This window comes from Xyrauchen texanus, chromosome 32, assembly GCF_025860055.1.
Source record: "Xyrauchen texanus isolate HMW12.3.18 chromosome 32, RBS_HiC_50CHRs, whole genome shotgun sequence".
Lineage (NCBI taxonomy): Eukaryota > Metazoa > Chordata > Actinopteri > Cypriniformes > Catostomidae > Xyrauchen > Xyrauchen texanus.
The window spans coordinates 12,515,527-12,539,820 of record NC_068307.1 but is presented as its reverse complement, the minus strand read 5'-3'; the positions used below and the strand labels follow the sequence as shown (position 1 = coordinate 12,539,820).

The following is a 24,294-nucleotide window of genomic DNA, read 5'->3' as shown; positions in this document are numbered from 1 at the left end:
CTCAGTGGTTAGCAGGGACAGTAAAATATGTACTAGGGCAGACCACACACACGCACACACGCGCACACACACACACACACACACACACACACACACACACACACACACACACACACACACACACACGTGCGCGGGCACACACACACACACACACACACACATGTTGTGTTTCCATGTTTTATGGGGACTTTCCATAGACATAATGGTTTTTATACTGTACAAACTTTATATTCTATCCCCAAAACCTAACCCTACCCCTAAACCTAACCCTCACAGAAAACTTTCTGCATTTTTACATTTTCAAAAAACATCATTTAGCATGATTTATAAGCTGTTTTCCTCATGGGGACCGACAAAATGTCCCCACAAGGTCAAACATTTCGGGTTTTACTATCCTTATGGGGACATTTGGTCCCCACGAAGTGATAAATACACGCTCACACACACACACACACACACACACACACACACACACACACACACACACACACACACACACACACACACAATTTACCAAACTAATTGTAACGTGCTCCTCAAGGAGCCAGGATATAATTACCTGTCTGCAGTTACCACAAATTCAAAAGAAAACAGCAGCTTACATACTAAGTGATGGAAAAACAACCCAGGGAAAAAAAGCAGAGAAAGACCGATTGAGGGAGGTGAAAGAGAGAGGAAAAATAAATATTTGAAAGTTGATCTATGTAATTATCCTTAGATAGGAGAACTATGCTATTGTGGTCAGGCTGGAACACATTTGTTGTGGCTCAGAATCTGTAATAGTTTTCATGGCCTTTAAACATGCTCTTATAACTCTCAACCACAGGGCACCTGTGCTTTTCATCTCTCACTGATGCATGAAGATGGTATTGACATCCAATTCTTTTAATTTGACTCCCAAGATTGGTGTCAAATTGTTGTTTGTTCTTCATTCAAATAACCAAAAAGACAATAACATTAGCATCAGAGCAGATACAAACAAATGGAGGATGGGTACAATGAAACCCTGCCTGTATCTAATTTAGTTACATTTCCATTCAGTCATTTAGCAGATGCTTTTATTCAAATCACAAACAATTCCTCATACACGAGCCAACGGTAGCACATCTGCATAATCTCAAGGCCAAGTTTCATTAGTGAGGTAAAAACTAGAGCAGAAGTAAGAAATGCAGAATAGTAGAGAAAATAGTTTTTTTAGACAATAGAAGGATGAATGTTTCTAATAGCTTTAAGGTCATCTATATGCTAGTGTATTTCTAAATGTTGAAAATGTGTCCAATCAAATGCTTTCTTAAACTACAAAGCACCTTGCCCCTACAAGTATTCAGAGCGTCTGTTCTAACTAGTGCTGATCATGCCTTCGCAGGGCAGTTTGAAGGGAGCACAATCCATGCTGTAGGGTCGTTCCAAACAGAATTTCCAATATCAATCGCTTAAAAAGTGAGTTCTGTCTGAATGTTAGCACCTGTCAGTCACGTGAAGCATTCATAGAGGATGGTAATTGTCTTCGAAGGGAATAGGGCATAGGGATGATCACTTCTGAATGGGACACACCAATGTGGTAGCAGGACACAGAAAGTTGCTGGAGTTTATTTATATTTTTTGTGCAGCCGGAGGTTTCCTGGGATGTACAGCTCAAGTAAGTATTTTTTATGATTCGTGTATTTTGATTCAAAACATGAATGTATTATCTTTTACTCGCTTGTTTCACTTTCATCTGCACTGGAGATGCACAATGTCTCCAGCCTCCTCATAAGCAAAGACTGCGATGTGCTGTGTGTATTACTTTGCTGGTTATGAATGTTGTCAGTTAGATCAATTGTTCTGTTCTCAAGTCTTTTAAAAAGCTAGCAGCTATTGAGGTCACTTAACTCACGTTTCCCTGGTATGTGGCTCTGACATGATCAGCATGATGTAAAGGGGTATGTGTGTGAGGCTGTGAACTAAAGCCTACTGGCCATTTTTAAGAGATGTTCCCATACACTGTTTCAACAGGAAATACGTCAAAACACCAAATCGAACTGTCCTCGTCAAGGCACTTCACAGGGCATTTTGAATCTTTTACCACATTAATATACTCCTAACCATCACCCAAATCTTATACCTAACCCCAACATTACTAAGACCAAAACAGCATTATTCCACTTCTATGCAAATATATTATCATAGCAGTCATAGATCAAAAGAGATGTGAAGGCACAGTATGCGATTTTTGGGTGCATGGTGGCGCTTGTCCAGAACCCTGAATTTGTTTGGAAAACATTCTTACCCATCAATGGGTTATGTTGTGAACTAAGCAGTTTGAGATATCAGGAATTGGATATTTTCCCCCCAACCTGCAGTGACTCAGGGGTTCATACTTCTCTAGTGGTTCTCAAGTGGTTTTCATCAAGGTTATGAAACACCGAGAGGGTAGTTTGGATATTTGTATGCGTGTCTTTTCCAGGTGCAGCAATTCACTTATGTCAGTCACACTATTATGATATAGATTGAGAGGAAGTGCAATGGCCTGGCTGGATTCCACTGGCAAGTGTTACTGAAGGCAGTGATAAGACACTATACCAGGATGCCTATACCAGATATAACTAGCATACCAGGTAATTGAATTTTATACCAGTTAGCCAATATAAAGATATTTTTTTTTTAATATTGCAGGATGTATGTTACATAAACTCAGCAAAACAGAATCGTCCCTTTTTCAGGACACTGTATTTTAAAGATGATTTCCATGCTTGTTCCATGAACCATAAACAATCAATTAACATGCGCCTGTGGAACGGTCGTTAAGACACTAACTGTGCTAAGAATAATTATTATGATGTATCTGGTACATTCAAGGGTGTAGATTCCAAGGGGGTATGGAGGTAACCCCCCCCCCCTCCCCAATAATCAAAACAAGACAGTACAACCCCCCAGTGGAAACATGTTAATGCTTCACGTTGTAACCCCCAATGTTCATGTCAAATCTATTTAATTGGGTACATTAGCACTCAAAGTGAAGTCGGCCACCATTATTAGCCCAACTATTGTCTACAAAAAATAAATGATAGTATTAATTATAAGAACATGGCTTCTGGATGAACATTTCCTTTGTGGTTCTTGATTACATCTAAAATGCTGTGGTAAATAAATAAATACAATGAAACAATCACATGACAAAACCTATCCATTGGTGTTGCTATTGGCATCCGTTTTAAACGGTCCTTTTGCGCCATCTGGTGGCCACTGTTACAGCAACCATTAAAAATATATAGAAGCATGACAGTGCAGAATTAGAAGTTTAATTATTGTATGTAATCTGAGCAAATACCAATATCAAACCAATATCATTGCAAAATGTTACAGGGAACTTTCCAAGGGCTGAAAATCAATCAATCATGTATTTTACATTCTGTGTGGTATTGCCATTGCAAAAGCATTCATAATATATAACAGTTAAAATTTACATTTGATGTGCAATATATATACTGTGCCAAAGATTCAGTACACTACAGTCACTACACAAGGGCAATGCATGCTTGTTTATCTCAATTGCACCTTGGATGCGGTGATCAGCATTCATTTTATGCAGCGGGATTGAACATACTCGGATACATTGGCAATTAAGTGCAGAAGGAGTTTACCTAAGACAAAGTAACATCTGCATCATATGTACAGAATTTAAATCATAAGAAACACTGTGTAATGAAATCCTGGACATTGATAATTCATTAATCAGTGATATGCTGTTGATGGTTGTTAGTGGTGATTTCCCATTGAGAGGTCAAAGATTAGGCTTATTTTTTGTCCAGGAAATAAACTGCCACATATATCCGAATTGCATCTGAACAGTGCAGCCCCTCACATGAAAATATAGGCATACAGTAACTTGTCATTAAACTAGCAATTCCAGCTCCAGTTACAAACCCGTACTTAATACCCATACATCAAAATTCAAGGTTTCTCCTCAAAGATTCTGAATTCTCCAGTTGGGCATGCAATATGTTTCATACAAAGCACCTTCCATAATGGATTATGGTAAACAAAGACATCAAAACAGATTACATTCAAAACCTCAATATAAAGCAACATTTGCCAGCATTTTCAGCATCAATTACCAGATCAGTAAAATATACTCCATTTATATCTCATCTCTTTTGCACCTTTGTTATGATGCTGCACATTAATACATTTCTTCAAAAATATTACATGGCTAGTTTTCATTTTGTACCATATTCCATATAGGAGTATCATTCATAAAATAAATAGTAAAAATAAAAACATTTATAATCTTGTTCAAGGCCATCTTGTTTTTTTTGTTTTTTTTTCCCTAAAACCATACTTGCATTCTTTTCAAGCTGCTATGTGCACAAGCAATTTACTGGTTCTGAGATATAATAGGACTGCACAACTCTTGTCCAAATTCTAATAAAGCACAGTCAGTTCATGGAGAGAATCTCCTTTTTCCAGTCTTCAATAAGGAATCACTTCAGATAACCAAGAAAATGTGAAGTTATTTTTATAAAAGTTTCTTTTTTAAAAGTTGGTGTCGGAAAAGGATGGAATACCTTTTAGCCGTCTCTGTGGTGACTTTTCATGCAGGGGGCTGATGGGAAAGTAGTCTAATCTCTGATAAAGCAGCTGGAGGTGGGGGCGTGGAAAGAGAGAATATGAAAGTACATGTCATGCAGGATTATGTCAATTCCCCCTCACTCAGAAGTGGAAACAGTCATTAACTTCGTCTGGGCTGTCAAAGTTGATTCCTTCACACAAGGAGTCCTCAAAAAATAAAAACAGACAAAAATAAGTTAAACCTTCAACATATGGACATTTTTGGTATCTCTAAGTATCTAGTTTGTTATAAACAAATATTCACATTGCCTTCAGAAAGTATTTAGGCCCTATATACAGATCCAGGGACCCCCAAGCCAAAGTCTCAGCCACCTCCGAAACCCCCAGTATAAAAATTTATATAATTCTAAATATAAAATTGTTAACATTTCATAACTCTCACATTTACATTCTAGTCATTTAGCAGATGATTTTATCCAAAGCAATTTATAAATGATGAATATAACTAATCTGTCATGCAAAAGTCAATAATATCTTCAGTATCACAGTATCAATTTCTCACTGTGACAGGAGTAGTAAAGCTGCTAGCACAGAAGAAGAGACAGACATTTCCCAAATTGTATTGTTTAAAATGTATGAATTATGTTTACCAAGTTTTAAAAGTTCATACTCCTCATTAAAGTTAATTAAACACAGGAATATTCCAAGTTAAACTCATTTGACGGCATTTGTGGCTTAACACTGATTACCACAAAAAAATATTTTGACCTCCATTTTCTTTCTTTTTTTACAGTGAGGCACTTGCAATGGAAGTGAATGGGGTTCAATCCGTAAATGTTTAAATACTCACTTTTTCAAAAGTATAGCCACAAGATATAAACAATATGTGTGTTAACATGATTTTATTATGATAAAATTGCTTTCTAACCTTTTCTGTGTAGTTATAGCAAATTTTACAACTTGGTTGCCATGATAACAATGTCAACCACCCATAAAAGTACTGTAACTACTGTAGGACTTAAACAACTTTACAGCTAAAATACTACTTGAGTTTTAACAGAAATTGATGTGAGGGCTTTTAAAAATATATAAGCTTCACATTTCTGCCTTTAAACCCTAACAAACTTTGCCCCATTCACTTCCATTGTAAGTTCACTTACACTGTAACCTTGATTTTTGCTTGTTTTAAAGAAAAGGACGGACAAGTCAAAATATTTTTTTGTGGTAATAAACATTATGCCCTAAAAGCAGTCAATTGAGCTTAACTTGTATTGAACCCGGAGTTCATATTGTGTACACTATTTAAAGATTACTCAATTCAACTGGAAGGCAATTTGCCTACATCTTAAAAATTGACTGAAATATTTGATCAGTGTACTTGAGTATAATATTATTTTATAAAATATTTTTACAAGATAGTACAATAATACAAAGGTTTTCCAAAAAATTAAACCTCCTCACAAAACAAAAAAAAAACTCCTTTTGCTTAGGTTTAGATCATTCAACCACTTATCACCAACAAGACATTACATACACACAGAAATAATGTGTATGATGTGATGAGCTTGATTGAATCGTCTAGCTAGCACAACTGAAGGTTAAAGTAAAAGCGAAAAAAAATAACAAACCATTATTAACATACAGTATCATTTCAAACCACAACAGAAAGCGGTTTAGAACATCACACACACATAAAAAGCAACTCCTTGAAATGCATTCAGTGTAGCAGAGTACATTTTATTCAAGGAAGAGACTATAAGGGTTAACTGATGACTGTGTATATGGGAGGTCAAACAACATAATGGAGTAAAAAGTGAAAAAGGAGAGCTTTCAAGCCCATGGGATTACAAAATACTCACAGATGACTGCCTACCATATGGGACTGTGAGGACAGAGAGAGAGAGAGACAGAGATGACAGGAACAACAGAGCGAAAAGGAGGAAGATAGAGGAGAGACAAATATGGAGATGAGAAATAAAACACAAAGACAAACTGGTGTGCTAAGAGCAATACTGATTACTAAAACATTGAGCCATAAACACATTTTAAAAACCCCATGAAATCAAGTTTTGTGGCTTTTGGTCCATATCTTTTAGCTTTGAGGCCATCTATATGCTAGTGTTCTCGATTAGTGTAAAGGTTCACAAAAGTTACTTTAACCCTTTAAGTCCGGTGGGCCCACGAGAAAAAATGATAATCATTCAAATATTGATAACAAGTGTTGACCAACACAAAATAGGTATCATTTGAAAGCTTAGAAGCTCTACTTTCCAATGTGTGCAGGCTATTACTAAATTAGTTATGACTAAAACTGAAAAAGTGCTTTGAAATATGCAGACAAATCAGAAGAGTTCCGCTTTGATAATTTATCAAATATGTTGCACTGTACATATGATCAGGGTTGGAGAGTAATGGAATACATGTAACGGGATTACGTATTTAAAATACAAAATAAAAGTAACTGTATTCCATTACAGTTACAATTTAAATAATTGGTAATTAGAATACGGTTACATTCAAAAAGTATTTTGATTACTGAAGAGATTACTTTGCATTTTATTGTCATTTGTTTAATTTCATATTTAATCCTTTCAGATGGAAAACATTTATACATATAAATGATGCGATCCAATGTGCATTTGAACAGCTGTGAAACACTTTCTTATGATGTGTGACATTCATACGAGCAGACACAGAAGTAAGTTTGAAGCAGAAGAAATAGAATAAACCTTGTGTATATAGTCAGCTATACGCTAAACTAAAATGATGCACGTTACCAGACACGATCATATTTGTTTATCAAGAAAATTCACGTTAGATCATAATTAATTTTTTTCTAGTAAGACCTTTGATATTAGGGCAAAAATCATATTCTTGATAATCATTTTTGTATTCTTTTCCTGTACAAATATCTAAAAATCATTAAAATGAGATCAATTTGATTTATCTTGTTTTAGAAACAACACTGCATAAGATATTTAGGTTTTTCAGAGAATGTATTTTTAACATGTGTATTTTGTCTTACTGTGCTGGCAGAGTTTTTATAGTCAAATCAAGTGAAAAAATCTACCAGTGCTGAAGAAGTAATCCAAAGTATTTAGGATACATTACTGGCCTTGAGTAATCTAATGGAATACATTACAAATGATATTTTACAGCATGTATTCTGTAATCTGTAGTGGAATACATTTCAAAAGTAACCCTTCCAACCCTGCATACGATTGCAATCAGTAAAAAAATCTAACTGATCGCATTGCCATGTGTCATATGTTGTTGGAAAGCTCTCTTTCAGTGGAATACAACCAGCCTATTTGTTTTAGTCAGAGACAAAACATAGTGAGAAATAGCTAAGTATATGTCTTTGACAATTATGTTGGTGTTGCTTACATGCCACGTTTAATTTAATTTAATTTAATTTGACCAATTGTCACACATTATACATACATTTCTGCATATACATGGTGAAATTATTTATTTTTCACATATCCCAGCTAAGCTGGGGTCAGAGTGCAGGGTCAGCCATGATACGGCGCCCCTGGAGCAGATAGGTTCAAGGGCCTTGCTCAAGGGCCCAACAGTGGTGTCTTGGTGGTGTTGGGGCTTGAACCCACGACCTTCTGATCAGTAACCCAGAGCCTTAACCGCTGAGCCACCACTGCCCCTTTTCGCTTGTAACTTCACGAAAAATAACCGGAACCTAAAATATCACATACCATTACTTATTATCTTTCAAATGATCACACATAAAGTAATCTGAAATATAGATCGTTAGATAATCCACACAAAGAACAATGTTACATATGGCCAATAGGAGATGGCACCATGTAAATGAGTCAAAAGACACTCATTCTGTGATTAATTCTGTGTTATTACTAAAATCATGTGTTCATGCTATGCATATCTTTAATTATTGTTGTGTTTGCACATGTAATTATTTCTTATGTACAATTATTATGCTTTATGTGTTTGGTGAGGATTTTGGACACGTTTATGAACACTATAATAAATCATTTTTGTAATGCTATAACTTTTGATTGGTTTGTTGTATCAACACAACATATTTCTCAGATACATTTGACATGATTGGGAATAAAACAAAAGCCATTTTTTGGAGCCATCTTATTTACATGAAGAGATATTTGTCTATAATTTTGTCTCAATTTGTTTTGTGATTTTTCAGCAGTTACTTAGGCTGAGAATTTCACAATTTATCATAATCTATATCATTAAATATGTGAAAAGTTTTCTTTACAATGATACCAAACACTTCACCCTCCATGTTTTTTTTTTTGGTTTTGTTTTTTGTCAAGTTATATGCCTTTCATTTTTGATATCATGTTGAAACAGGACATTTTTAAAAAAACACCTCCAGAGCTTAAAGGTTTAAGCATATATACACATTAAATTGTAAAAGTCTTTTTCTCCTGGGAAAACGGAGCAACTATATCGATGACTCATCTTGCATTCACTCATTTTGTCCCATAAAATACTCTCTTGAATGAGAACGTCCCTCCCAATAATACGACTTCTGAATAACAACAGCAGATAACAAATCATGTTTCACGCCTTAAAATGATTAGTAAACTAAAGAAAATTAGCCATTCACATTAGTCCCACTCTAACTTCCTATTTCAATAGGAAATATGTCAACATAGGAAATAAAGCTGCATTCCTTAAGCCATTTCATGGGGTCTTTAAGCACATGACATGAAATTAATTAACATAGAAAAAATTAATTAATATAGAGTGAAAAGGAGAATCAAGAAGAAAAAACATTGCATTTGTACATTAGATATGGCACATTGTGCCATAAAGCTAAGGAGCATCCTGACAATTAGAGCTGTTAGGTGGTAAGTTATGAATATTGTATAATTTGTAATGTGCTCACAGGTCCAAAGACAGCATAATAAAAACAGAAGCCCAGGCTGAATAAAAAGTTAGCAAAGGACATGCACATGAGTTAAAAAAACAGGATCAGAATGAAGCAGACTGCCAATTTAAAACCAAAAGAATAATTTCATGCCAGTAGCATAATCAGCAGTACTGGGTGGCACATTCATGGACAATTCCAGAACACCAGGGTGATGTGGGTTAGTGTCAGGAAATCACAGATTATTGGGTCAGTAGAGTAATTTTAGTTTGTCTTTAAACACAGCGTGTTAGATTCTGACACTAACTTGGCTTTGCTGAAGCAGCAGTGCTCCATCTGGCAAATCAGGGTTGTGCAGGGTGGCAGGGGAAGGGGTTAGGGGCAGCCAGGGCCAATTGCCAGCGCTGTAGAGGCGGGGTCGTTTAACCTGATCATGACTTGAGAGGGGAGTGTAACTATTCCGCCTCAGCAGCAGAGGGGTGGAGTCTCGTCTGACTACCCCCTGGTTTGAGATGGGAGAGACTTGATGGGTTAAAAAGAGAGAAGGAACCTGCCTATACACATACCTTAACTTTAAAGACCTTTAACACACAAGAGAACAAATATATACTCCTCATTAGAGTCACATAAGCTTCAGTCTTCACTTGATAAAAAAAATACAAAATTCAAGGGACTCACATTGGGTGTCTTTGAAGGGATAGTTCTCCCCCCCCAGAAAAATGTCTCATCATACCCATCCTCATGCCATCCCAGGTGTGTATAAATTTCTTTCTTCTGCAGAATATAAATGAAGATGTTTAGAAGAATATCTCCGCACAATTGGTCCATTCAATGCAACTGAATGGTAGCCAGAACTTTTTATTCCAAAAAGCACATAAAGGCAGCATAAAAGTAATCCATCTATATAAATCTATATCTTCAGAAGCAAAATGATAGATATGCGTGAGAAAAAAAATTATATTTATGTCCTTTTTACTATTAAGCTCCACATTTTGACCAGCCCGACTAGTAGGTGGCGACATGCACTAAAACTGCAAATTCTTCAATTCTTCAACATTGATCTCTTTCTCACCCACACTGGTCATGTCACTTCTGAAGATATGAATTTAACCACTGGGGTCGTATAAATTACTTTTATGCTGCCTTCATATGCTTTTTTGACATTCCAAGTTCTGGCCACCATTCACTTGTATTGTATGGACGTAAAGAGATATTCCTCTAAAAATCTTCGTTTGTGCTCTGCAGAAGAAAGAAAGTCATACACATCGATGGCACGAGGGTGAGTAAATGATGTGAGAATTTTCATTTATGGGTGAACTATCCCTTTGACTACTATATGCTAACATAAAAAAAAAGTATTTGATAAAATATATATATTGTGTAAATATGTATTGATACATAATATTGCATTTAAAGTACCTCCATGTAACTACCTCGGTGACTCTACAATAAGGCTGCATTTGTTAACATTAGTACATTAGGTATCATGAACTAACAATGAATTGTAATTTTTTACTGCATTATTAAAAATCTTGGTTAATTTCTAAATATATTATTGCAAATTGTTAGTTCATAATGCATTAACTTATGACAACGTATATAACTTTTAATGGTAAAAATATATTAGTATATGTTAAAATTAACAATTAAAACATTAACCAACAATAAGTGCTGTAATAGTATTATTCATTGTTATTTCATGTTAACAAATACAATCTTATTGTATTACCATAATATCTGTAAAACCCCTAAACCTACCCCCTAAACCGAACACTACCCCTAACTCCTACTTGTATCCAAACCTGGGTAGCAGCGTAGAAAAACACATATTTTACACTATAAGTACACTGTATGAAATGCTTATTTTTTAATGTAGGCACATAGAAGTTAAAAACACCTAAATAAGTGGAACCAAATCAAAACACATGTTAGATGTAAGTATTCTCAAAGCCAATAAACAATAATCCATAGAGACAAAACATTAGTATAAATTACACTTGAAAAATAATCTCCATGTTTAAGTCACAAAATATCAAAAGCATCAAAGCATGAAAATCATTGATGAAGAACATTTATATGGCATGAGAAATGTATACTCAATGCAAAAGGATTCTTTAAACACATCATAACAATGGCGTGTTCAACACAGGGATACACCAAACTCACAACGCAATCTTTCACAGTTACAGTACAACCACAGGCGACAGTACATTAACACACTAAATTGTAATGGCATAATTTTGCATAACAATGCATAACATTATTGTAAACCACAACAGAAAGAAGGGAGGGCAGATGCTCACTCTGATGAGGAGAATGAGAAAATCAGAAAAATAAAAAAGTATTTGTTTAATCAAACCTTATGACTGACAGTTTGATTAAACTATAAATAATATAGCCTGTATAAATAGGGGTTATAGGCCTTTTTGAAAACATAGCAGGCAGCACAGATGGCAAACGTGCAGTGATGCAATGATGACATTTCGTTCAAATTAAAACTCTTAGGAAATCAAAAGCCGTACAGCAAGAAATAACACGCTTGTGAAGCTTTCAATGCGCTCCCATTCTGAGAGAGAAAGGTGGGCACCAATTACATGAAAATGAATATATAATATCCGCCATTAATAATTGAAACACTTAGAAAGAACACCAAAGAGACATGTGGACTCACAAGAGGTCGATCACGATGTGTGTTCACTGCGTCCACATTCAGGTAAAACATCTCCACTTTGCAACCTAAAACAGTCATTAAACATTTGTAATTGTAAGCAGAACAGCATATGCATTAGATAATCAACTACACTGCTAAAACAATTCAAACCTACCATAGGCAACAGGAGTGAGTTTCATGACAGTATGTAGGGGGCATTTCAAATAAGGAAGATCATCTATAAAACAGAGAGACAGTGCAAGATTACAAAACCTCATATGCCAGACACAGTTTCAAAGCAAGAGTGTATGTGCATTTTCAGCATTTTAGTAAACTAAAGTGAAAGTGCACTCTTGCCTGCACTCTTGTCCAAGAAATAGGCTAGTAGGCAGCGCATAACTGCCTGATGGCAGATGACTAGTACATTGCCCTGTCTCTCGAGTTCCATAATCACAGGCTCCAATCGCTGAACCAGGTCCTGATATGACTTTGAAAAAGTAGAAAAAAGAGGGCATAACGCCATTTGAAATAGGTAGACTACCCACAAGATCCCAGGTAACAACAAACGCCAACAAAACTAGAGGGTTATGACATAGATGTACCTCTCCTCCAGGATATCTGTAGTGATATTTGTCCTGATCCCGTAAAGCAAACTCTTCTGGGAATGTGTTCTGGATCATTTCATAGGTCATCTCCTCACATACACCCTAAAGTAATAAACAACAAATTCCTCTGAATACTGATTTTTTGATGATGTAGTACATTAAAAATGAATAACTGTTTAAATAATGATAAATGTATAATTATGTAATCTACTATTGATTACAAACACCCTTAAAGGTGACTCAGTAATTTATTCCTTATTCAAAAAATTACTCCTAGAGACATGAATGGTCATTTTAAAACATATGTATAAAATCATGACCACTAACATGAAAGGAAGACTCTCATATCATTAACCTTATAAAATATGTTTTACACTGTAAAAAAAATCTGTTTAATTTACGGTAAAATACGGTAATATACTGAATTATATAAACATAATATACTAACCGTCAGGACCTATAAAAGTCTGCTTTTCACTTTAAAATGTATTGTTAGTCACAGTAACTACAAAAGGCCAGATTATTACTTAAATTTCCTCAAGAGTGGCCCTTCCTGAAGCAATAATAATAATAATACACATGTAGAGATGGTGTCTCACACAAAACACCATAAGGGTAACACATGTGGCACTAAAATATCTCTCTCTCTCTCTCTATATATATATACATATGTATATATATATATATATATATATATATATATATATATATATATATATATTCTTTTATTATTTTACCGTTAAATTTGGAGGAACCCATTGATTCTTAATGTAAAAATGCACAGTGAATATTGGAATGCATTTACTAATGTTAATGAATAGAACTGTATTGTACAGAGATAAAAAAACAAAACAAAAAACAACTAAATGTATTTTAAAATGAAGCTTAATGACCCACAGATGTGTTAATGTTGAAAGTTATTCAAAATAACTAACATGTTTTTTCAACTTTTAAGGGAATAACGTCCCAAAATCCTACGTGGACATCATGATTATCAGTACACTGACGCTTGACAAATTAATGATTTTTTTAAAGCAGCATATCAAACGAAACTAGAGACGATACTCTTTACACCCAGACAGGTTTCAATGAAAAACATAAAGAGGTTTCTTACCAAAGGCACGTTAGTTGGCTCTGCGCCTGTAGAAGCGCTAAACGGAAATCGCTGTCAAGTTGTTGTGTCACGTGACTCTGTGTGTCAGAAGTTTAACCCTTAAATGACCGTCTTGAGTGCTGTTAACTGTATTCAGTCAGTTTAAATGAATTTAAATTACGCGTTGCATACTGTATTGCGAAGCCAAAATGCAACATCCACACATGTGGACACATAGTCGCACGAGGCTAAGGTAACTACCGGTTAACCAATTAAGTTTTTTTTTAAACATTATTTTACTATTATAATTACGGAAATTTTTTACAGTGTGGAGAGGGTCCCCTTAATGGGGGATGCCATGTTAGGATCACTACACTATCTGCTTACTCTCAGTAATCGCCCTGATTTTTGGACACTTTCACTGATGGATTAAATTAACCATTAACCTAGTGAATTTCTACAATGGCATGCTGCATCCATGTCCCTAGGTGTCGGTACTGAGTGCACCTTTAAATCACTCATATAATTACAAACAACAAATAGTAAGCTGTGATTTGGCCATACTAACAGCATCTATTTCATTGAGGATTTTCCACTGTTCGTAGGGGACTCCCAGCTCTTCAGCTGTCTGGATAGTTCTCCTCAACTGGCTGGTCCAAACCTTCAAATCTGACAGCTTGTGCTCTTCAATAAAACCCTGCAGTGCACTTGAAAACTACAGCCCAAAAAAAAAGAGAGGAAGTCATTCTCTTTATTTCCTCTTCTGGCAAGGAGTAATCTGTCTGTAATATCTATTGTGTAATCAAAATCTATAAAGGTAGAACTGAATGAGTGCAGACCTGTCTCCCTCGGGAAGACAGTTGCGAATCCCCTCCAATCTGGCCTTGGATATTGTGCTCACTCTCTCCGTGCCTGCACAGGTAGATGGAGTGTGAGTGTACGTGGATGTTCATGAGGTAGTAGACGATCTTGCTCTGAATGTAGTCCTGAACACGGTTTACCATGAACCGACGGCCCACATTCATCACCTTGATGAATGACAGATCTCTAGAAGAAAAAGTGACAACTCAATTACACAGATGCTTTTGTTTTCTTACAAATGAGAAGCAGAAGCAGTTAATCCAATTTCCATAAGGATAGAACAGAAGAGTAAGTGTACAGTTTTTGTTTACCCCAAATAGATCAGTTCAGCAATATTATTAGTGATATATGATCCACAAATTTAAAGTGAAACTTGATAGACATTTTAAACTAGAGCAATAAATGTACACACATTATTCAGGAACATCATCTAATCCCAGTATTGTTACGATTATCTAAACAATGACATTGTTACTGGATGACTTTCTTACTTGTCATATTCATCAGGGTCTAGTGGTTGATAAGTGACCTTATAACATTCAATGCGTTTCAAGAAATCAGCCATAACCCTCTCTCTATGTCTCTCTGGATAATCTGGACTAGAAACCTTGACTTCCTGGGGGCATACAAAAGGCACACAAGGGAAAACATTTGAAACAGTTGTGAATATTATTAGCTAGATATCTTTCAACAAAACTCTTATGTAAAAATGTAAGGTGCTTTTCTAGCATCAGGGCGAATGTTTCTCATAGAAAAACTGTGCTGTTCCGTACCGACCTGGGCTCTTTGAGAAGGTTACGGCTTATTTTTCCATTGTGGTGTTGCGAAATCAAGATTAGAATGAAGTGACTGAGCAAATGTCCAATCGTGAGTCACCACGTCACTAAAGCTGTTCCACCAGCACAGTTCACTGTTCTGAGTAGGGTCAGCTAAAGTGCTGAGAATTCCGGGCCGGGAATGGTTTGTAACTGAACAGTAATTAAGTGGAAATGCTACTGGAACCATTACTCTGCATGCTCAGCAGCGTTTGGCCCATTGGTGGAAAAGCACTTACGGTTTCTCGGGTTCATTACCTGAAAAGACTTCATTATGCCATCAGGCTAACTAAACATTACAACATACCAGGATGTTGGCAGCAATAACATCTGGGTCATCACAAACCGACTCCACAAAAAACACCTGCAAAGGTTAACATACAAATAAATAAGAAAATGTTGACAACCACATTCCTTCCCTAATAAGATAACACATCTCATGGAAGTGTAATACCTTTATGTGGCTTCAATACCTTGTACGCATTCTCATTCACAAAGTTCAAAATGAGATCTCGCCTCTCCCTAGTTGTGTTTGTGGCATCAAATACCTCAAAAGAATAAAAAAAGATTGATGCCACATCCATTAATCAATAAAATGAAACTAGTCAATGATCTGCAACACTCTGAACCAATGTAATTTAATTATAAAGTAAAGTTGTGTAGTAAAGTACACTGTTGAGGTGAACAGAGGAAAAGGTAAAGCCTTACAGCTATTTGTCCCCCATCCTCATTCAGGTAGGTCTTCACATCCTGCAGGGCAACCAAGGCACACTGTCTGTTGTGGACAAAAACAAAGCTATTATAATTTCTTAAAAATGTGAATAAAAATAAAATAGGTTCTCAGGAAGAACAGGAACTGTCAAAACTCTATTAACCTTCCAGGAAATGGGTTGACAATCTTTTAGCCCTTCTGCCAGCGCTCTCTGCCATTACGGTACATTACACTAATGCAAGCTATATCTTGGTTTATTGCATAGTTTTTCTCCTTGTGGAAAACAACTTAAATTGACATGAACCTTTTTGCAGCACCTTTTTGCAGACATCTTAGTCATCACTACTAACACTTTAAAAATTTGTTTGGAATAGACCTTGCAGCAGGCATTGTTCAGAACAAACAAGGCTAAACAAAGCTGGGTAATGAATTTCTTTGGAATTGGCATGATAATCCATAAAAAAAAAAAAAAGAAGTATTTTATTTTTAAGAACAAAATTTTGAAGAAAAAAAATGCTCAAACTTGAGAGTTAATAGAAAGTATGGAGTGAACTACTTAGAGAACAGGGCAGGATTTTTTTTCTTCTGAAATAGTTTTGCATACCCTCACAATAAATGTAACATGGTTTTACTACAGTAACATTATTTTAACCTTGATTTTCCAAGTATAACAATAGTAATAATACAGGAAAATGAAAATTATGGTAATAAAAACCATAATTGTGTGGTTATTACAATTTTACTATAAATACCATGGTATTTGTAATAAAACCAAAGTAACCACAATAATTACCATGGTAATATATAGTAAAACCATGGTTACTATATGGATACAGTATACTGTTTGGTTTATGCCAGAACCACCCTCCCCCCAAAAAACATGGTTAACTTACTTTTTCATAGTTAATACAATATTACAATAGTAAAACCATGGTTTCTGACAAAAAACAAAACATGGTTAGCCTATAACAGTCATGGTTACTACAATATTACTATAGAAAAATGTTTTCTGCCAAAAACTATGGTTACAATATCACTATAGTAAATCCATAGTTAAACTATGGCATTTGTATAGTAACCACAACCACAAAATTCAGATTTTTTTCTTTCGTTTTCACTTTCCTGTATTATTACTATGGTTTCACTACAAATATCATGGTTAAAATATGGTTACTGTAGTAAAACCATGGTAAATGTATTGCAAGGAAACACAAAACTATTGCGAGGGGACGGAAAACTTATTGTGTGGACACGCAAAACTATTTCATAAAAAAATGTAAATCCTGCCTTGTCCTCTAGGGGGCTCCATAATCGAAGAACATAAACCAAAGTTTAAACAGACATTGATGCTATATGAAAAACACTATTTCAGGTAGAGTTTTAAGGTGCACTTAGTAATCTTTTGTATATGTCATTTTGGATGCAGCATCATTCAAACATAATTGTTTTCAGTTACCGATTGCAATGCTTTGTAGAAATTCACTATTCAGAGTCAGCTATGATTCCTTTAATTAATGAGTGAAAATGTTCAATAATGGGGCATTTACTTAGATTAAGCGAGTAGTATCTGGTCATGGTAACTGGTCATGTAATTCTAACATGGCAGCCCCCATAAGAGGACCCTCTACATGTAGAATAAAACTACAAGACTAATATGACTGCACTGACATGAGTCTTCATCTTGTCATGATTTTATACATTTTCTTCAAAAATAATATTAATTTCTTTAGGAGTTAAACTTTTTTAGTGAGGAAAACATTACTGAGTGCACCTATACAGTGACATCTTTCCAGAATTAACAGGATCAAAAATACCACTCAGAAATGACATGGAATTGACTATAAGCTAAATCTGAAAACAGATTAAGGCAAAAAAAACATATTTAAAGGTGATGTTTGTAATTTTTTGGTTAAAATACTTTCTCCTATTCCAACTTAATATGCAGCAACAACTATGAGAAAGCCATTTTAGGCAAATATTACCTTTGCACAGTGAAATTCCACAGGTGAAGAAGGCATGGGTGGACGTTGAGTGCGTTTGAAAACAGCAAAAAGCTAACTGTCAAGCAGCCTATTTTTAATGCTGCACTTTATACTCCGAGAGAGTGAAATTAAAAAGAAACTCACTGCTAAAATGATGCCCATGTCCATTGTGAATATTCGGTAGCTGGGTTTCCATCCACATATTTTAAGCACATTTTGGAATATCGCATAGAAACTGCTGGATGGAAACACCAAGATGTTAATAAATTCTCCAAAATGCACTTAAACGATCACTTGAGGTGGATAATTTTTATACAAGATGTGCATCAAAATAGTCATGTCACTGAATAATTCATTAATAACTGGACTAACCAGAGGACTAATCATCACATCTGAAATGTTGCTCTGGTCATCCTGAAATAACGATGTCTAGAATATCCAAAGCATCCATCCAAATTGGATGGAAATATCCATCCATATCCACTATGGAGTTCACTGCCAAACCAAGCAACTTACTTTTGGTCAACACGGCGAATTCGCCTGTCAAAGTTCACCAAACTTGAACTCCATGCGAAATCCTTGAGGGGAAGTTCTTAGCCACCAGATGTTCATCATGCAAGATTCACGATCATTCGGTTTCCCATTAAAACGTCTGCATTTTGCCTGCGGAATTTCACTGTGCAAGGGTAAATGTGACTGAGCCTTTATAGATGAATTTCCCTAAAAGGTGTAGCTAAACCCTGTGGCTCAATGGCACCAAAACATTGTTTGTTTGTTTGAGCATCCTAACCATCCCAACATAAGCTTAACCAAAGGTGTGAGTTTGGGGCAGGGCTATCTGTTTTTCCAATCAATGGAAGACAGGGAGTGTTCAGAAAACAGTCCTTCAAGCAGTTTGTGCTGAAATTATGACTTCATCTTGAAAAAAGAGAGATACAACTGACACAACACAACACATGCACATGGTTGAAAACATTAATAACTATAAATATAAAAGTATAATCCTACTTTCTTATCTTCATGGCTTCCTCATTGTCATGTCTGAAGAAGTCATAAGACTTGTATGCTTTAACTGCCTCCCTCCGGTACACACCCAGGTTGAACACTGCATGATAAACATAAACCAAGATATTATGGTGAATCTCCATATTGGTTTTATTACATCAGTACTATGGTGCATCATGGCGACATCATTCTGAATGCATAAATTGTTATAGTTAAATTCCTAGTGGTTAAGGAACCTCTGGCCTCAATTTTGGGGATTAAAATACTTGTTTTGTTGGTCATGGTGCACAACACAGAGTTTTTGTTGCTTGCTTCCACATTCAAATAATGCAAGCTCATGATGACAAACTAATCAGCTGAGAGCTACATAACGCCTCTACAATTGGAAACAGGTGATATTTATAGAGAGTGTCATATGATATTTTGCAACTGTCTATACACCTCCACTTACCCTTGGTGGGAACTCCTATCCAATTGAGGTAGCGTGTGAGTTTCTTAGACATATACGTCTTGCCTCTGGCAGGGAGGCCAATCATAACGATCACAGTGGGCGAGTTGGTCATGTAGGACGCCCAAGCTGAGGTCAAACAGACAACAACATGAAAAGCAAAGAAACACCACAAGCTGGTGAAAGTTATTAAAGGTTTAAACCAACCCCTTACAGTTGTAATACACAAATACAAAAAAAAAAACGGCATAAAGGAAACTAATCTGTATCAAAAATTACACAAACATACAGCACTGATACTTGTCAGACACAGTAATGTAAGAGTGGGAAAGGTTATCTCAGGTCCTATGGTTTATACTGTCATAAACATTTTACTGTATATACGCATTTATGCACATGTAGGCTATGCTTTTGTGTTGACAGCTGTATGTGGTCCTTGCTGTCTTTTACATTATGTGATGCCCTGTAGGCTCTTTTATGTATGATTTAGTGTGATGGAGTCTGTATGAGATATTGCATAGTTTTGTATCATTGTGACTGTAGGTACCTTGCATCAAGCAGTCTTCTGTATATGCAACACTGACTCTACTCTTATTTAAATACAACTTTTAATGTCTGTCTCGACCATTTACAAATCTTAACAGTAATGTTTGTATTTTCAGGAATTCCACCATGATCTAGGTAGGCTTTTCTTAAAATATGACACTGAAATTACATTTATGCTGCATGAGCTGGGAGGGGTGGGGGGATCAAAATAATGTTGCATGCAAATGAGATCCCAGGCAATTCACACGGCTCTGTAATTTGAAAAATATTAGCATAAAAAAAACATTGCCTAAGGTAAGCAATCAAGATGGGGTGTGTTCTCAGCCATTTATTAATAGTCTACTGCCTCGATTTGAGGACTGAAGAGGATTTTTTTGTTGCTATAATCAAAGTGTTCATATTGAATTCATTTTGGTGAGAACTGTTAAGCGTTTAATAATCCAAAACGAGTAAAACAAACCTGCCTTTACTGTGTTCTGCAATTTGAAACTGGCATAAAAACAATGAATATCTCAATAAAGGGAGGCTCAGCAGGTTCATTTTGCATAAAGACCTCTCAGTGAACTTCAGTTCAGCAGTCTCAATGACACCAAATCAGGCCACTAAGGTTATGATTACACACACAGTAAAATCTATGAGTCAGAATCTACACTCACTGAGCACTTTATTAGGAACACTATACTACTAGTGGGTAGGGCCTCCCTTTGCTCTCAAAACAGCCTACATTCTTCCTGGCCTGGATTCCACAAGATGTTGGAAACATTCCTTTGAGATTCTGGTCCATGTTGACATGATCTGCAATTTCTGCAGATTTGTCAGCTGTACATTCATGCTGCAAATCTCCGGTTCTACCACATCCCAAAGGATTTCTATTGGATTCAGATCCAGTGACTTGGAAGGCCACTGAAGAACAGTGAACTCATTGAACAGTTTGAGAACAATTTTGCTTTGTGACATGGTGCACTATCAGGAAGTAACCATTAGAAGATGGGTAAATTGTGGCCATGAAGGGATGCACATGTTGTCTGCAACACATTTTGACCATAGGATCTGTGTGCCAGTCTTCAACTGTCCAGTTTTGATGAGCCTGTGCCCACTGTAGTCTCAGATTTCTGTTCTTAGATGACAGAAGTCCAACATGGTCTTCTGCTGTTGTAGCCCATCAATCTCAAGGTTCAACATGTTGAGAATTCTGAGATGCTATTCTGCTCACTACACAATATCGATCCTCACATTAAAATATTGATTCTGAAGGTTTGTTTTTAACTAGTTATATTATTATTTAGATAATGTAATATTAATGTATCTCATGAGCTTCGAAGTGGAAAAGAATAATTATATGAGCGAATTGTTGCATGGCACCGGAACTATTTTTTCTTCCGCTCATCTTGATGCGCAGAAATGCTAAAATACACCAGCAGTCAGACAGCGCTCACCCTTTCAGTCATAGTGCTCGTTCAAAGAGAGAGCAGTGCTTTCCTGAGGTAATGACAGAAAAACAGCATCTGGAGTTATTCACACTAAGTAATGACAAATCTAGACATGACATGTACTATAATGGGCTTGTGTGACCATTTTTACAGGTTTATTTAAATTCAGGTGTTAAAACAATGACAATGATCTTAAATCCTTGTTAATAAAATATACCCTTATGAAAACTACCCATGGATTTACTGTAGTACTAGTAACCACAGCTGTAGTAACCATGTGTTATTTAATTTTTTATTTTGGGGGCAGTGAGCAAGGTTTTGATACAATTAACCATGGTTTTACTACAGCATTACTGTAGTATCCATATGGTAACTTGGTTTTAGTAATAGTAACCATATAATAATATCTATGGTTAATTTTGCAGTTTTATATGTTGCTTATACTTAAAAAAAATTAAAAGGTAAAAAAAGCAGCCTAATAATAGCTTAGACCTATAAATATATACAACATTTAAGTAATAATTTAAGTTAATAATTTTATTCAAAGAATTATATGAATTAGAGGAATCGGTATTGTAACAATATCGGCGATGCTGGCCTAAAAGTACTTGGTATCGGATTGAAAAGAAAATAAGTGGTATCGCCCATCCCTAGTGTATATCATTGTACTGAGAAAGAGGAAAGACACACAATCCTGGGATCATAATACAAAGGGCTTTTGGCAAAACTGCATCACAGTTTTTTCTGGTTTCCTAGTCTTGCCAATACTTACAACATGTTGGATCCATGGAAATAGAAATTGTGATGTGAAAAAAATGTGTGTGTTTACTTACAGCATTTCTTCACTTTGCCTCTGGGCTCTGATTTCTTGGCATCAGCATAACTGGTCGGACCAGTGTCCTGCTGCAGCCATGCAGACATACTGGATCTGACAGTCTTAATCACTCATATACACTTCTTAGTATGGTGTGAAAACATGGTCCATCTGCAAAGAATGAGAGAGAGAGAGAGAGAGAGAGAGAGAGAGAGAGAGAGAGAGAGAGAGAGAGAGAGATGTGTAATAATTTTAGGATTCATTGCATATTGCACTGCTCACTTTGAACGTAGATGTTGAATTTTTTCGTACGAACGTAGATGTAAAATGTATTTTATATTGTATAGTGTATATTGTTATTATAGTTTTTATTTTATTTTATTCAATACCTGGCACCTTATTTTAATTCTATCTTATCATTTGTCTTGTCATTATCTGTTTTGTGTATTAATGCTTTGGCAATATTGTATGTAAACACAGTCATGCCAATAAAGTACTTTTAAATTGAAACTGAAAATTGAGAGAGAGAGAGAGAGAGAGAGAGAGAGAGAGAGAGAGAGAGAGAGAGAGAGCGAGAGCGCACAATCCTCTATAAGGAGGATTGACAGTGCAGGTTATTCTGCAGGTTTGCAACATTGTTGTTTTCACAACCATTTGTAGTGCAGTAACAATGATGCTACATCATAGCCCTAAGAAGATGACCATAAAATGATGCCACATGCTTCGTTAGAACAGAGAAGATGAAGCCCAAAATATGTTGCTACGTCATAACAGAGAACAGGACCCTGTCTACACCGAACGCGAGCGTTGCAGAGCTTCTCCAGCCAATTTATAATCCCGTCCGTCAGAACTAAAACGATTGAATTTACCAATACCATACGTATAAATGTTCCTGCCATGAATTTTATTCATTACATATTTAAATAACTTCCGACTGTTGTTACATTAAAGCCAGTTCGTGATGTTTTGGGTATCTGGTCCTCTAATTTTAGTTACCTATTTATCTTCTTTTTTTAACCACGGTTCCGCAGTTTTAGCTACAATAAAATTTCAATAACAATTATATAATACGTAAATGTTTACACCAGCGTATTTCAGTTTAAATTAAAGCATGAAACGATTTAATCACCAATTTAAGCGTTTCTAAAATCTCCTCGAGCTCACAGGTGATTGGTCCGTCCTTTCTGCACGTCACGTTCGAGACAGCCTCAAGCCTTGCGGCGCGTCGCGTAAACAGACCCGTCCGGTGTACCGATGGTGTCAGAAATATCATGCCGAGTTTAGTTGAACACATAAATAATGACAAGAATAACATATCTCTAAGGTATTGTGACATAGTTTTTCTTTCATATTGAGCATTTCATATATAATATTATTCGAGAATTATCTATATAGTTTTCTTTATAACCCCCCCTGTATTTCTTTAATGCACTGCTCACTGTTCTTTATGTAATCTGCTAATAATAATGTTAAGGTCATACCACGTCATGATAAATAAAGGGGTAATCATGGGTTGACAACGACTTCGGTTATTTCTGGCCAATTGCACGTGCATTGCAACTTGCCTTTTTTTTTTACTCTGAATGACAATAATGCTCTTAAATTCAATAAAACGTACCGGCTACAAAGAGATACTTATAATGAAAACGCATTATCTTACAGTTTCGTTATCGTTTTCCATTCGACTTCAGTGGTCCGTTTTAAAATCTGTATTCTCCGGTAGACCGGCCGGACACCGGTTCATTGTCTTTGCGCAGTGTTGTTGCCTCAGCCGGTTTTGCACTCGATGACCTTCCAAGGCAACCAGCACCAAGCGCGCGAGTGAAGGTGTGTCAGTACGTCACTGTTTACTTACCGTAATACCAGCTGTAAAATGACAGCTTGCCCATCATTGAACTCAGTAACCCATTCC

At 35.9% G+C, this 24,294-nt stretch overlaps 1 protein-coding gene across 4 annotated transcripts; it reads right to left on the bottom strand.

The window, feature by feature from the left end:
- Nucleotides 1-3,245: 3,245 nt before the first annotated feature.
- On the bottom strand, nt 3,246-24,168 carry pfkfb2b (6-phosphofructo-2-kinase/fructose-2,6-biphosphatase 2b). 4 transcript variants are annotated; one of them, XM_052100977.1, is made up of 17 exons: nt 24,043-24,168; nt 22,402-22,553; nt 19,596-19,721; nt 19,148-19,244; nt 16,154-16,220; nt 15,919-15,993; nt 15,753-15,809; nt 15,122-15,246; nt 14,609-14,816; nt 14,338-14,484; nt 12,674-12,778; nt 12,429-12,558; nt 12,247-12,309; nt 12,093-12,157; nt 9,729-9,923; nt 6,411-6,433; nt 3,246-4,758 (listed from the first exon to the last, which is right to left on the bottom strand). In XM_052100977.1, the coding sequence occupies exons 2-17, from the start codon at nt 22,487-22,489 to the stop codon at nt 4,689-4,691; spliced, it is 1,641 nt and encodes a 546-aa protein (XP_051956937.1). In that variant the 5' UTR covers nt 22,490-22,553; nt 24,043-24,168; the 3' UTR covers nt 3,246-4,688. The 4 variants fall into 4 exon arrangements, with proteins under 4 accessions (XP_051956937.1, XP_051956939.1, XP_051956938.1 ...); XM_052100979.1 differs by having other exon boundaries at nt 9,849-9,923; XM_052100978.1 differs by lacking the exon at nt 6,411-6,433.
- Nucleotides 24,169-24,294: the final 126 nt, after the last annotated feature.